The sequence below is a fragment of the Culex pipiens genome, chromosome 2 (genome assembly GCF_016801865.2).
Source record: "Culex pipiens pallens isolate TS chromosome 2, TS_CPP_V2, whole genome shotgun sequence".
Classification (NCBI taxonomy): domain Eukaryota; kingdom Metazoa; phylum Arthropoda; class Insecta; order Diptera; family Culicidae; genus Culex; species Culex pipiens.
This window is the reverse complement of record NC_068938.1, coordinates 213,126,435-213,142,596: the sequence shown is the minus strand read 5'-3', so window position 1 is coordinate 213,142,596 and position 16,162 is coordinate 213,126,435. Positions and strand designations below refer to the sequence as shown.

The following is a 16,162-nucleotide window of genomic DNA, read 5'->3' as shown; positions in this document are numbered from 1 at the left end:
TTTATCAACAAATTTAGTGCGCAGCAGTTTGTCGTTCTGCGAATGCACATTCCACACACAAACGGGTTTAAAAATGTACAGAAAACGTTTTCTCCGTTTTTTTTCACTGCACAAACTCTCTGTAGCATCATCTGCAGTAAATCTGTTTGTGTTTGCGATTTATCTTTCCACTTTGTTTGTGTTGGTTTCTGTGTGTGTGTGTGTTATCGCTATGCATGTACTTATTCGTTATCTATGGGTTTATGTTTTGGGGAAATTTATCTAGAGCTTCTTGCTTCGATTCTTACAATTTTCGTGTTTTTTACTCTCTTTTCTGTACAAAAAACTTTACAGAGTTCCGGGGGAGGAGACCCTCAATTGGGCCTCATACCGGAGCCCGCGTGGAAAACAGAACCAGGGTGACGGCTGCCGTGGTGGTGCTCACCATTGGCGTCAGGTGCTGCTATCTGGCGAGTCCGCTTCGCAGCAGCAGGAACAGCAGCTGTGTCAGCACGAACCGCAGATCCACGGCTTGGAGCAGCGCGGAGAAGGCACACGATCGCTGATAGATTCCGTACGGGTTGGCGGTACCTGGTGGGGAGAGGAAATAGTGTAAAGAATATTCATTGCAAATGTTCAACCAAATCACCGCTTAAAGACAAGACAAAGAGCAAATTTGTAAAAAAAAAAATATTTAAAGTTTTTTTTCTGCAATTCCGTTGTGAATCTACCTATTTTTCCGGTCATTCTCGAGCTCATCACACAAACAACACAAAGAAAACCATTTTTGATTGATACATTTTGAATCAATATTTGAATGTTTTTTTCTAAAACAAACATGGCCGCCAAATGGCCGATCGGCCAGAGCCTTAAAAACGGTCCTAAAAGAGGACAGTCCAGACTCGATTATCAGAAGGCCTTGGGATTTTTTTTGATTATTGAATCACGAAAATAAAATTTAGCTGGCTTATTTTTAATTGTCGAAAAATTTAACCTTAACGGTGCACATCAACCAGAGTTTTTGTACCCAGATTTTTGTTGCAGACATTTTAGTATCTTCAAAACTACAGGCACTATCGAAATATTTTTTTATTCATCCCCTGAAGTACTGTCCACAATGTAATTTACAACAAAGTTAGTTTAACTTTACAATCCCGTTATTACAGGATTGGGTCCGTAAGTTCAACAATTTTAGAATAAGAAGACAACAACTTCTTTGGTTGCTGTGCAGTGTGCACCCTTAACCCTCTACTACCCAACCCCGACTCAAGACGTGCTTCGATTAAAAAAATCGCCAAAAATACATTTTTCAACCCAAGCACCGGAAATTTTAGAAAATTTTAGGGTTTGAAGTTTTACTTGTTTTATGTGACTTTGCAAATGTTTTTTTATTTTAAAGTTATTTTTTCAAGGGTCATCTTTTGTTGTGTTTTTTACTAAAAATTCCTATATTTTAAGCAAAAAGAAGTCTGCAGTAATTTTGTAGTGTCCCAGACTATGCCCCTACGATTTTTTTTACAATTTAAATGATAATGGTTCTATTCTATAGCAGAAAATGCGAAAAACAAGCAAAATAGGAGAAGTGACTGTAAACACATGAAAAAATTAAATGAGTAAAATGTAACGATAGTAGGTGGTAGAGTAGATCAAATACTACCAAAAACAAATGTAAACTAAACAGGATAAATGGAAATTAAAATACCCAAAAATTAAAAAAACATAATACAAGAGAAATAAAGTTCTTTGTAAAACAAAAGTTGCGCATAATGAAACGGGAAAAATAAAAATTTCGCAAAAAAATTTGGGCAGTAGAGGGTTAATCTACTATGGCGTCATCCATAAAATATGTCACGCTCTAGCGTGGAGAGGGGGGTAGGGTCTGAGCAAGTGTGACATTGCGTGTTATAAGTATAGGAAAAGCGTGACAAAGGGGAAGGTGGGAGGGTAAATTTTGGTTGATTTTAGCGTGACGTACTTTATGAATGAAGCCTATAAAGTGATTAAGGATTTTTAAATCCAAGTTAGCGGTGATGAAATTCTAAAATATATATATATTTGGCAATTTAAAAGACAAACAACTGTTCAATTTTTACTAAAATTAGATTGCAGAACTTGAATTTGATGTTAGACATAGGAAAATAATAAAAAGCACGAAAATTGTTATTATATCATGCTATGTTCAATTTGTATGTTCAGAAATCTGTTTTTAACGTATTTTCTGATCGATTTGATGTCTCCGGCAAAGTTATAGATATTGCTTCTAACTTCTCTGAAAAACATAGTAAGGTTTGGTTGGAAATAAATGTGTTTAAATGGTTTAAGCCTTTTCAAATTTGATTCGAAAATTTCGAAAAAAATATTAGGGGGATATTTTTATGTTTTGAAATTAAAAATCGGACGCATATTTGCTAAGTTATCGTCACTTAAAAATTCAACGCTATTTTGGTGATGAAGAGAAAACCTTGAAAATCGTTGAAAAAATGTTGAAAAAAATATATTTGTTTTTTTACTTTGTAGAAGTCATGACCATGCTTGATCACAAAATTTCCTGTACATTTGCTACAGAATTACACAAGAAAAACATTTTTTTCCGACATTTTTCTACCATTTTTAATCGAGAATGTTTTTTTAGAAAAATTAGCTACGCTGCCAAAAGAATTTTGACCATCTTGCGCCATAGCTTAAAAGATGGCATTTTTTTGTCATCTAGAACGTATACAAAATTAGATTTGTCATAAATGGTGATTTTGCGCAATTATTCAATAAATTTTTTAGAATGTAACCTTTTTTTTCTGAAGGGTCCTAAGCAACACTTAAAACCACAAATACCACAAATTGATCCAAAAATCCGTTCACAAGAAAACGATTTTTCAATATTTTAATAGCCTTTATATATGGACATTTGCCAAAATTGTTTGAAAAATTGTCTGAAATTTTGTGTCCACGTTGTTTATGAACGAACCCAAATAGACGAAAAAACATTTTTTCTTTATTCGATTAGCCAAAAATTTGATTAACGAAAGTAACATTTTTCCGAGGATTTCGGATAATCGAGTTCAGGCTGTTTTAAAAATTCTCTGAAAAAACCCATATCTTATGGATTGGATAAGTCAATTTTCACGATTTCGCGGTTAGCGTGAAAATCATTAAATTCAGTGATTCTTGTGAAATCTTATTATTTTGTAGAATTTTACTAAATCGGTGCATAAATATAACAAAATATTAATTTAAATAGAAAGTCTTTTTTATGTAAATTAAGTTAGCGACCATCCATAAACCACGTGGAGACTTTTTTGGAAATCTCAAACATCCTTCCCCCTCGTGTTTGCCAAACATTTTATTTTAAAAGCAGAACTAAAAGAAAATAGAAGATTCAAGCTTAGTTTGCTCGAAGATAAACGATTTTGGCTTTAGCATATTAATTAGAATCTTAAAAATCAGCAAATTTCTGGATGGATTTTTTTTGGAGTCCTGTGAAATTTGATTACTTAATAAAACAGCTCTAGTGAGAAATGAAAATTTTTAGCGTGAAAATCACTGAGCCTACGCATGGATTACAGAGTAAAATATAAAGTGATGAATCATGATCACGACTTCTTCAGGTAAAACAATACGTTTAAAGGTGGAATCGATGCACTTTATAAAAAATTTTAAAACATTCTCTCAAAAATTAAAATAATAAGACACGAATGGTTTTTGACCATCTATTTCATTTTTTGCACACTTAAAAAAAAATTGAACAGAACAAAAAAAATTGAACAGAACAAATGTTGATTGTCGCTTTCTAAAATATTTATATTAAAAAAAACATAAACGTTGATTTTGCATAATGTTACTTATTGGGATAAAAGCTATTAAAAGTAGAAGAAAAACATGGGCAATTTTTAATTTAACGATAAAAATCGAATCAATTACTGACGAGATATTAATCTTAGCAAAACAAATCCTACTTGAAAATTAAAAAAATGTCCAAATATAGTTTTTGCAATTCCGTCGTGAAACTACTAACTTTTCCTGTCATTCTTGAACGACGAAATAGCCTACTTTTCTGTACCAAAAATGACAGAATCGAATAGCAACACTGAAATGGGTGCTGAAAAGTTGAACTTTTCAGCACTTGTTTCGAAAAGTAACATTTTTCAACATTTTTTTTGATTCAAACGATTTATTGACAAAATACATGGAAATTCGACTTTAAATTTCACTCAATGGGTGTTTTTCGAAATTGCAAAAAATGTTGTATGGAACTCGTTGCAAAATTTGATTTTTTCAGCACTCTTCGTATTTATCCAACTCGGTGAACCTCGTTGGATAAATGTACGACTCGTGCTGAAAAAATCCTCTTTTTGCAACTTGTTGCATAAACTACTATTCCATTCTCTTTCGCAGACCCAAGATTGCAAAGCAAATTGAAATTAAGCTTCGCTCGGTTAGAGTAGAGTAAAAAAAAAGCAAAAGCTTTCTAAATTTTCCAACGTAAATCAAATTCATCGCCGTAAGCCGTAATAGTTTTATTGTAATCGCATTCATGGCGGGGTCCGTTTCTGTTTCACGACCCAACGACCACGTCCTAGAAGCAGCACTCAAAGTAGATCAGCACTCCCAGGATGATTGCCAAGCACTTTTTTTCTTTGCTTGCTGTCAACCGGTAGCTTTCACCGTGAGAACAAACAATTTCGTCCATTCTGGGGCTGAAAGATTAGCGATAAACCCTCCGGGTTGTCCCACCAACATCCAAGGAGGGGTTTCTTCGCTTTCCGATCGGGCTTCGATAAATACCGATAAACCCCTTTTCTTTACTGCATCGACAATATATTTCTCTAGTTTATTTCGACGCTTCCCCTTTTGGTTCGAGTGCTCGAAACAGATACAACATTACCTGCCTCGGTATTGACCTTACCCTGTAACTTTCTTTCACCTTCCTCTTCAGGGTAGAAGGAATCCCCAGGAAGATGGCGAAGGGTCGTCGTGTTGTTATCTTAAAGGAAAACTTTACGGTCCGTCCTTATTGGACCCCTGTCTTGGAGGTAATTTATAAGCCTTACTTTTCTACAGCTTTCAAAAGTGGGCAGGGAACTGCGGGGTAAAGTCCTCATTGCGACGTGATTGAGCTTGACGAAATTTAACGACACGAGCTTCGTTTATGATGTCTTTAGCCTGTTGATTTCTTGGCAATAATTCGTAAAAATAAAAATTCTTATGATACAATATCGTGAACAATAACAAAAACGGATTACGAATAAGATCCCATTTCACCCCAAACTTTCACAGCTCTGTGAAATTGTTTTGTTTTTGTTTTTGCTCAGGTATCACACCGCAGGAGTTACATCAATTTACAGAGCGGGTGAACCCAAAATAAGGGGGTTCACCGGAGGGTGGCAATGTAGTTTGGCAATTGTGGTCACGTTAAATTGTTATGGGCGTTGCTGTGGTCGGTTTGCGCTAAAATGGGCTTGAAAACGCTAAACCGTTCCGTGTTGACGGCTTTTTGGTACGTTATTAAGAATTTTGACAGAGAAATTAAAACACAGCTTGTTTCTTGTTTTTTGTTTCATGTTTCTTGTTTCTTGTTTCTTGTTTCTTGTTTCTTGTTTCTTGTTTCTTGTTTCTTGTTTCTTGTTTCTTGTTTCTTGTTTCTTGTTTCTTGTTTCTTGTTTCTTGTTTCTTGTTTCTTGTTTCTTGTTTCTTGTTTCTTGTTTCTTGTTTCTTGTTTCTTGTTTCTTGTTTCTTGTTTCTTGTTTCTTGTTTCTTGTTTCTTGTTTCTTGTTTCTTGTTTCTTGTTTCTTGTTTCTTGTTTCTTGTTTCTTGTTTCTTGTTTCTTGTTTCTTGTTTCTTGTTTCTTGTTTCTTGTTTCTTGTTTCTTGTTTCTTGTTTCTTGTTTCTTGTTTCTTGTTTCTTGTTTCTTGTTTCTTGTTTCTTGTTTCTTGTTTCTTGTTTCTTGTTTCTTGTTTCTTGTTTCTTGTTTCTTGTTTCTTGTTTCTTGTTTCTTGTTTCTTGTTTCTTGTTTCTTGTTTCTTGTTTCTTGTTTCTTGTTTCTTGTTTCTTGTTTCTTGTTTCTTGTTTCTTGTTTCTTGTTTCTTGTTTCTTGTTTCTTGTTTCTTGTTTCTTGTTTCTTTTTTCTTGTTTCTTGTTTCTTGTTTCTTGTTTCTTGTTTTTTGTTTGCTTGTTTCTTGTTTCTTGTTTCTTGTTTCTTGTTTCTTGTTTCTTGTTTCTTGTTTCTTGTTTCTTGTTTCTTGTTTCTTGTTTCTTGTTTCTTGTTTCTTGTTTCTTGTTTCTTGTTTCTTGTTTCTTGTTTCTTGTTTCTTGTTTCTTGTTTCTTGTTTCTTGTTTCTTGTTTCTTGTTTCTTGTTTCTTGTTTCTTGTTTCTTGTTTCTTGTTTCTTGTTTCTTGTTTCTTGTTTCTTGTTTCTTTTTTCTTGTTTCTTGTTTCTTGTTTCTTGTTTCTTGTTTCTTGTTTCTTGTTTCTTGTTTTTTGTTTCTTGTTTCTTGTTTCTTGTTTCTTGTTTCTTGTTTCTTGTTTCTTGTTTCTTGTTTCTTGTTTCTTGTTTCTTGTTTCTTGTTTCTTGTTTCTTGTTTCTTGTTTCTTGTTTCTTGTTTCTTGTTTCTTGTTTCTTGTTTCTTGTTTCTTGTTTCTTGTTTCTTGTTTCTTGTTTCTTGTTTCTTGTTTCTTGTTTCTTGTTTCTTGTTTCTTGTTTCTTGTTTCTTGTTTCTTGTTTCTTGTTTCTTGTTTCTTGTTTCTTGTTTCTTGTTTCTTGTTTCTTGTTTCTTGTTTCTTGTTTCTTGTTTCTTGTTTCTTGTTTCTTGTTTCTTGTTTCTTGTTTCTTGTTTCTTGTTTCTTGTTTCTTGTTTCTTGTTTCTTGTTTCTTGTTTCTTGTTTCTTGTTTCTTGTTTCTTGTTTCTTGTTTCTTGTTTCTTGTTTCTTGTTTCTTGTTTCTTGTTTCTTGTTTCTTGTTTCTTGTTTCTTGTTTCTTGTTTCTTGTTTCTTGTTTCTTGTTTATTGTTTCTTGTTTCTTGTTTCTTGTTTCTTGTTTCTTGTTTCTTGTTTCTTGTTTCTTGTTTCTTGTTTCTTGTTTCTTGTTTCTTGTTTCTTGTTTCTTGTTTCTTGTTTCTTGTTTCTTGTTTCTTGTTTCTTGTTTCTTGTTTCTTGTTTCTTGTTTCTTGTTTCTTGTTTCTTGTTTCTTGTTTCTTGTTTCTTGTTTCTTGTTTCTTGTTTCTTGTTTCTTGTTTAGTTTTTAGTTTTTAGTTTTTAGTTTTTAGTTTTTAGTTTTTAGTTTTTAGTTTTTAGTTTTTAGTTTTTAGTTTTTAGTTTTTAGTTTTTAGTTTTTAGTTTTTAGTTTTTAGTTTTTAGTTTTTAGTTTTTAGTTTTTAGTTTTTAGTTTTTAGTTTTTAGTTTTTAGTTTTTAGTTTTTAGTTTTTTGTTTTTAGTTTTTAGTTTTTAGTTTTTAGTTTTTAGTTTTTAGTTTTTAGTTTTTAGTTTTTAGTTTTTAGTTTTTAGTTTTTAGTTTTTAGTTTTTAGTTTTTAGTTTTTAGTTTTTAGTTTTTAGTTTTTAGTTTTTAGTTTTTAGTTTTTAGTTTTTAGTTTTTAGTTTTTAGTTTTTAGTTTTTAGTTTTTAGTTTTTAGTTTTTAGTTTTTTAGTTTTTAGTTTTTAGTTTTTAGTTTTTAGTTTTTAGTTTTTAGTTTTTAGTTTTTAGTTTTTAGTTTTTAGTTTTTAGTTTTTAGTTTTTAGTTTTTAGTTTTTAGTTTTTAGTTTTTAGTTTTTAGTTTTTAGTTTTTAGTTTTTAGTTTTTAGTTTTTAGTTTTTAGTTTTTAGTTTTTAGTTTTTAGTTTTTAGTTTTTAGTTTTTAGTTTTTAGTTTTTAGTTTTTAGTTTTTAGTTTTTAGTGTTTAGTTTTTAGTTTTTAGTTTTTAGTTTTTAGTTTTTAGTTTTTAGTTTTTAGTTTTTAGTTTTTAGTTTTTAGTTTTTAGTTTTTAGTTTTTAGTTTTTAGTTTTTAGTTTTTAGTTTTTAGTTTTTAGTTTTTAGTTTTTAGTTTTTAGTTTTTAGTTTTTAGTTTTTAGTTTTTAGTTTTTAGTTTTTAGTTTTTAGTTTTTAGTTTTTAGTTTTTGGTTTTTAGTTTTTAGTTTTTAGTTTTTAGTTTTTAGTTTTTAGTTTTTAGTTTTTAGTTTTTAGGTTTTAGTTTTTAGTTTTTAGTTTTTAGTTTTTAGTTTTTAGTTTTTAGTTTTTAGTTTTTAGTTTTTAGTTTTTTAAATGGTAATAGTTTGCGTTATTTCTCTTCAAAACTATCAGTATCAACAATATCCAGCACAATAACATAAATTCTCCAAGTCCAGCAGGTATTAATCCCCCTCACAAACATAACCACAACTCCCATTCGATGTCTGCACAGACTCAACTGGCATTATCAGCTTGCTTAAAATCCTAGGACAGTCTCAACGTGCAAACGTGTTCGGCAAATGGTCCAACTTTTATCCTTTCATCCAGCAGTATCGGAAACGGCTTATTACAAACGAAAGAATTTCGCCGGAAAAAAAACTTTTTCCTCTGCTCTGCTATAGTATTGCAAAAGTTTCCACACTTCTTCACGTTTCGTCACCACCCCCAGCTTCTGACCCTAATCCTTCTGTTGTTTCCACCGTAACTGGAACTACTATTGCAAAGGAAAGAACTTCGATCCTTTTAACTGCTGTAGTGACGAAATATCGTCACCGTTGTGGTATCTTGTCACACGTTGATTTTGGGGAAAACTGAACTAACATAAAAAATTGTGCAAATTTGCCACTTGCCATACAAATTTTGACATGTCCATATTGTCACACGTCATACATTTTTTTTCAACCAAAGGTCAAAGATTGCACAACGACAACCAAAGCTTCTCCATTTTTCTCTAGAAGAAGAAAGCTCTCTCCTCGCAAAGATACCGCCATTAGTGGGCATTGTGAAGTTGCTTAATCACTCGGTGGCCAATCCAGGTTTTTGGCGAAATTCTTTGCTGCCGTTGTTGTTTCTTCTCGGAAAAGGGACAATAATGTTTTTGTCTATATAGCTAGAAGAAGATCCTTTTGCACTGATTGGGAAAGTGTTCGAGAACCGGAGGACAAATAAAAACACTCCCTGCGATACAAAGGGCGAAAAAGAAGAAGGAAACACTACCCGTTCGCTATTCTCTTGGATAAAATGGAGTACTTTTCGGGGAAATGACCCATTTTGAGGGGGGACTAGCCTGAGGCGTCGGCGGCGAAGAACGTTTATCTTATTGAGATTGGAGACTGATAGTGTAGTGGTTTGTTTTTGCTAAGAGGTGAAGTGATTCATTGTTGGGACGCTGGAAGCAGTGAGGGTTAAGTGATGGATTGCGGCAAACAGTAATTTATGCGGAATTAATTAGAATCGTAATTAGAAATTGAATAGTGGAACGATTGAAATTTATTGCGAATTAATTTCAAGTCTCGTTTTGAATTATGTATTTTCAAATTGATATAAATAAACCAAAATCTAAATCAGTAAGATATCAATTGAAAATCAGCTCAAACTACTGGGCCAAGCTCAATCTCCCAATTCCTAGTCATTTCTCAGCTACTAAACTTAATCCCGATAACCCTGTTTTCCCAATTTGCCTTACTTCATGTCTGCAACCTACTACAAAAAAGAAGAAGAAAAAAGAAAAACTCACCGTTTAGCACGTGTACGGAGACGCTGTAGTGCTGGTTTGGTCCGATCGAGCACGTGTAGCTGCCCGAGTCGAGGCGGTTCACTTTGGCCACGGCCAGCGTCGAGTTGGCACCGACGTTGGTCAGGTTCGTCTTGACGCTGCAACGGAACGGAGAAGATGGGGAAAATCCATGGGATGAAATACAAACTGACAAACACACACATTCTTAGTCTCTGTTGGAGAAAATGATTTTGGCAAACGTCGTAAAACAGGATATCGACAGTTTGCAGACAGTTGCACACACTGAGCGGGACTGTTTTGGACGGTGTCTTTGGGGTTTTGGCAGTGGTCCATCCGAATTGTGGGAGGGGGTGTGGGTGGGTGGTTTTCTGGGGGGAGTTTTAGAGGAAGGCAAATGCCCTCATTCGGCACCTATTTGGCCAGAAATTTGGCAGTACTAAGGTATCGGTAAGATGGTGAAATTGAAAAACAAGACTGGTTCAAGTCGAAAGATTCATCAAATTCTTTTATTCCACTTGATTTTTACAAATAATTATATTATCATCTAAAAAAAAAAGTTTAAAATAATATAAAAAGCGTGTCCATAGCAAAAACATTCTAAAACCATGTGTTATTTGTAAGACGAACAATAATAATAGTGTGAAAAAACAGGTTCTGTCTTTTCATTTCATTTCATTTTATTAGGTAGCTTTAAAAATTACATTGGTGCAGTTGTTATCCTGAGCTGAGATATGGACTACCTTTCAACAGCTGATTTGTTCAAAATGGGGAGAGAGTTTACTGGTACTAAGGAGAACGAATAAGACAGAGAAGGAACAAAATTGCAATAATAACCTTCGAAATAGCTAATAGATGTGGGATAGTTAGAGGAAAGGAGGCATTACTTAATCTAATATCACAGCTCAAGGGGACAACCGCTGCAGCAGGGGCTGTCTTTTCATTGACTAAAAAACAAGAATTCGACCTTTAGGTAGGGGAGAGGGGGTAATATGCACCCCCGGGGCAAAATGCACTCCCTGCTTTTCTCGGTATTTGGAAGAATTTTCCGGGGAAAAATCATAGAAATTGGAAGCTCAACATTGCTAAACCATGCTGGAAAAAATTGAGCATCGTAGTATAAAAACAGCTTAAGTTATTTGCAAAACATTAAAATGTTGTGTTTTCATCTAATTTTCATTGAACTTTCATTATGATTTTTGGACAATATAAAAAGCATTTATTGTTATTGTAAGTGTTGAGGTATATAGTTTTTGCCATAATCTTCACTATTCTGCAGATAGATGAGTCCAAAAACATCAAAAAATGCATTTTTAATTAAATTTTCTGCAAAAAGCGTGGTCGGGGCAAAATGCACCGCTGTGAAGCTCCTTTGTAAAAACAGCGGTGTCATCTAGTGGTGACTAGTGAAAACTGCTTTTACCCGGTGCATTTTGCCGCATGTTGTGGTGCATTTTGCCCCGTTGTTGTAGTGCATTTTGCCCCAATGTTGCGGTGCATATTGCCCCGCATGGTTGTTTGAAATGAATGAAAAATGTTTTTAGAAATTTGATATTTTCGAACAATTTTGAGTTTTTTTAAGACTTTTTTTCACATGGATGACGAAGAACAATAGTTGTTTTAGAACATCGAACAAAATTCTTCCACAGTAATGCTGTAATGGTTGAGAAATCACAGTTTTCCCTTAGGGGGTGCATATTACCCCCTCTCCCCCTATATGTAAACTCTTGGTTAAGTTCTTAAGTTTAGATATTTATTTCAAAATATCCGAAGCATAATAGCAATTCTCTACCAAATCGGCTGAATTCGCTCATTTTTTTTTGTGAAGTCATTTTGTGTCATTGGTTCATTTATACAAGGCTCCATACAATTTTGGCAGCTTTCTATACCAAAACTAACTTAATCCACCTATGTGATTGGTTCCTTCCTCACTCTTTACAAACAGTGGGTGACATGATGGAACACACACATTTGGACACAAATTTCATCTATATTTTTTTAGATCCAGAATAAAAAAAGTACACAAAAAGTGGTCATAACTCGAGAACGGGTTGCCAGATCTTGCAGTGGAAAGGTCTTCCGGTTACCTAACCAATGATGGGTCGGATAATGGATCCGGACATAGTTTGCATACATTTAAGTGAGATGCGAATATTTGTGAAAACACATTTTTTACATAACTTTTGAAGTACTTATGAAAACTTCAAATAATTCAATAGCGACGTATGGGACACTAAACTGAGTCGAATGCGACTAGTTTGAATAAAATCGGTTATGCCAGTGCAGAGAAAACTGAGTTACAATTTTGGTCACACACATACACACAGACATTTGTTCAGTTTTCGATTCTGAGTCGATTTGTATACATGAAGTTGGGTCTACGACGTTTCTGAAAGAAGTTCATTCTCCGAGCAGGGTTATAGCCTTACTTCAGGTGAGGAAGGCATAATGGTACGTAAATTTTCGAAAATCTGTACTTTTGATGGAATTTCTGATCGGTTTGGTGTCTTGGGCAAAGTGGTAGGTATTGATGAGGATTATTCAGTAAAAAATGATACACGGAAAAAGTAGAATTTTTAATTAACTTTTTTTTATAATTTTTTTTTCCAAAGTCAATATTTTTGATTTTTTATTTTTTTTTAAATACGCAACTTTCAAGCCATAGAAAAGCATGGATAAACATGTTGCCGCCGAGTTATGTCTTTTTAAATCTGATTTTCGGAAAATTGGAAATTTTACTCTAATTTTTTTGTTGACTTCTGTTTTTTTTATTTGCAATCGAAAAGTACTTCACTGATTTTTTTTATAAAGTGCACGGTTTTCAAGATATAGCCACATAAAGACGAATTTTTACTGAAGAATTCCATATTTCAAAAAAGAGGCCATGACTGTAAATTTCTGAAAATATATGTTCCGAAAAGTTGAGAAAATTTTCAACAAAATTGTCTAAGAGACCATCCATAAACCACGTGGACACTTTTTGGGAATCTGTTACACCGCCCCCCCTCGTGAGCAATTGTCCATACAAAAAAAAAACTTTTTTGTATGGATCGTGGATTATCGCCATTCCCCCCTACCCCTAAAGTGTCCACGTGTGGTTTATGGATGGTCTCTAAGAGACATTGAATATTGGACCTTTGGTTAAAAAAGAAACAAGAAAATTTAAATTTTTCAAGTCTCATCCAAACAGCCTTTTATTTCTGAGGAACGATTTATCAAAAACTATGTTCTTATTTTTAATGTAAAAAAATTAAACATTTGTGAAATTTTCTGATCTTTTAATATTTTTTAAAATTTAGTAATCAACTCTATCATAACAGTAGGGTGTAATATTGTATATTTTGCCGTTTTGAAATTTTGATTCCAAAATTATCTTTTCGAATAGATCACAAAATTTCACAAATGTTTAATTTATTTACATCAAAAATTGGACCGCTAGTTTCCGAGATATTGATGCTAGGAAATAAAAGGCTGTTTGGATGAGACTTTAAAACCTTTAATTCAAATTTAAACTGGTATTTCTATTAAATGGAAAAACAAATTAAAGTACACATAGTTTGATAATTTTCGAATATTTTTCGGGTGGTACAATAAACTTAAAGCAAAACAATGTAAATGGGCCACTGTCGAGGTGTAAACAAAGAATCTTTCCAGCATTAGGAACGAGTAGGATAGACTCTTTGTTTAAATTGAGACTTTGGCCCATTTACATTTTTTGCTAGATTTTTTCCTTAAAAATAGACCTATTCAAATTTAAATTATATCGTGCATAATGAAAAATAATCAGATTTTTCTAGCGTTTTTTTAGCTAATCTCTTCTTTCCAATGTAACCTGGTGCACAAAATTTGGCTTGCGCTTTTTAGATAAATTTGAGTTGTAAAATTGTATCTTTTTTGCCTGGAAAATTAATTTTTGACCAATAAGTCCATTAACAACTAGGAAAAATAAAAATGTAAATTTTTAAGATCTCTAAAAGTGCTCAGAACTTCACTTTGCTTAAATAATTTAACTCTGAATTGCTACGTTGAAAAAACTGATTTTTTAGGGTTTGCTCTGATTTTGGTGTCGATGACAAAATTAATGTTAAATATTTATGAAATATTTACAGATATTTAAATATTCTGAAACACCCTAACCGTAAACCTATCCAATTTTAACCAAGCTAAAAATAGCCGCTCCTTATTCGGTCTAATTTTTCGAGAAGGTTAAAAAACTAAAAAGACCAAACGAAAAAAATAATCTTTTATTGTTCTTTCAATGCACAGTGATCCAGATCGCAAAAGGCGGAAATATCAGGGTGGTTCACGTGATGGGTGTTTAAGAGAGTCAAACTTTTCTGGATTTGTTTGGTATTCGTTTCGTGATCTAGAAAGTTTTGTGGTATGCAATTCGAAGCAATATAGCCAGAAAAAAAATCCCTAATATACGCTATCGTAGAATTTAGCAAGCAAAAATTGAAAATAACAAGCAAATAAAAAAAGTTTCGAAGTAATTGCTTATTGGTAAAAATTTAGCGCCAAATTAAAATAAAAAATATCGCTTTTAAACTCGAAGCGAAGTCTATTTGAAGGAATATTGATCATCACTCTAAAATGCTCTGTATATAATTCCATTTTGATCTAAACACAAAAATGATTCAGATTATCGACGTGATCGTGGTCTCTTGTCTCATGTCATTTTTTGACATTCCGAGAAAAACGCATTTCAATGATTGACCTTGTTCAAACAAAAACTAGAGTACGTAATGTAAACAATAACAAACACGTTTTGTTCGACCAACCGTTCTGTGTATTGTCCCGAAATTTGGTTAAATTTGTTTGCCGGAGTTCCGAATTATAATCAAAAATGTAAACAGTAGATGTTCTTTGAAGAGTGACAAAACGGCCTCTGACAAAAATTCCCATTGCAACTTGTCGCAACTGCTGGGCGTGTCGAGATAGCACAATTTGAGTTTGTCAACTTTCCACGGTGGTTTTACGGTTTTTGCTGAATATCGAAATCCGACCAGTTTTGAACTAGTCTAACGAGACCCATTTACTGGTGGCGAGCCAATGAAAGTTCCAGCTTCAGCTGGTTTGCCCGCCCACAGAGATTGGCAGGACCCACTCGTACGTATCGAGGCTGTAGCCATTCATTACCGCATGGTTTTTCGCAGATGTATCAAATATCCACCGGATACACACCCCATTAGACAAGTCCTTACCGAAAAGGGGGGGAGGAGGGGGGAGCAAAGCTGATTCCAGCAACAGCAGCTCTTCAATTACAGATAAGAGTTGAACCCCCTTGACGAATGGAAAAGCGAAAATTGAAATCCAAGTCCGTGGGAAAAGTTGCTTTGTTTTATTTCACGTTTCGAAATCAAAATAAACATCGTGTCCGGACAATGTAGCCCCAACTTTGAGTTTTTGCCAGAATTCGTTGGGTTTGGGGCTGAGGGATGGACGGTTCAGTTGAAAGATGAGCCATTTTCGTGTGTTGCATGGATTGAGCTTCCAACTTCGAAAGTGGGTGCTGGATTAGAAGGAAAACTGTTTAATTGGATGCCTTTGTGGCGTGGCTGGGTGGGAGTGGGAAGGAGTGGGAAGGTATGTTATTACGTTTGAGGGAAAACTGAGGTTACCCGGTTTGCTCTTCTCATCCCATCAATTGGTGCATTTTCTATGTACAGTGCAAAGAGATCTGACGATGAATGGGTGGTGGTAGTGGGTTTTAGTGGGTAAAACTATTTAAGAGATGCTTTTGGTGTTGTTAGATTTGTAGCAGGTCGTTTTTGTTGGGTAATGAAAAAGCATTTCGGGGAAGAGAATCGTATTAAGGGTACGGAATTTTGGCAAGATTGCTGAAATAGCAAACATTGAAACAAGAAGGCAACTTTCAATTGGACAATTTGAATTTCCCATAAAGTGTATAGAAATATGCTCATGTGCTAAACGTTCTGTGATTTGTCCCAAAATTTGGTTGAATTTGGTTACCAAATTCCCGAGTTACAATAAATCATACATCAAACATCATCAAACTGGCCGGCAACGAAATTATGGTAAAGTATAATTTGTGTAAGACTACGCAATACTTCGTGTTTAATTTTGGGTGGTGACAGCCCTCTAGATGCCTTCAATGGCAGATTTCCAAAGTTATTGGTCATTACCTGGCCCCGCCTTAACATAGAAGCAAGCGCAGAAGAACACTTGATTTTTTTTAAATTGCCTGAGGCAAACCAGAAATTGGCAGAAAACCACAGATCAAAACTTATTTCATTCTCACCTGATGCCGCCCCGCTGCACGTCGTGGTTCAGGATGTTCTCGTTGTGGATCCAGTAGACGGCCGACCGCAGCATCGACATGTGCCGTATCCGGCAGATCAGCTTGATCGTCGAGCCCACCTCGTAGTACTTGTCGTACAGCGGTTCGCCCGCCTCGTCCACGATCAGCACCTCCGGCGCTGGAAATAGGTAAATGAAATATTTTTTTAATTTTCAAAATAAAAACTCTCTTCAGGTGCTGAAAGCTGGAGCAACCT

General features: G+C 34.1%; 1 protein-coding gene across 1 annotated transcript in view; it reads right to left on the bottom strand.

The window, feature by feature from the left end:
* Nucleotides 1-326: 326 nt before the first annotated feature.
* LOC120421974 (uncharacterized) overlaps nt 327-16,162 on the bottom strand; it is a 207,688-nt gene continuing 191,852 nt past the window's right edge. The window contains exons 6-8 of the mRNA XM_039585284.2: nt 15,907-16,084; nt 9,648-9,784; nt 327-570 (exon numbers count right to left, since the gene is read on the bottom strand). Of these exons, the coding sequence (XP_039441218.2) occupies nt 443-570; nt 9,648-9,784; nt 15,907-16,084 (443 nt within the window). The 3' untranslated portion in view covers nt 327-442. The remainder of the gene's footprint in view (nt 571-9,647; nt 9,785-15,906; nt 16,085-16,162) is intronic.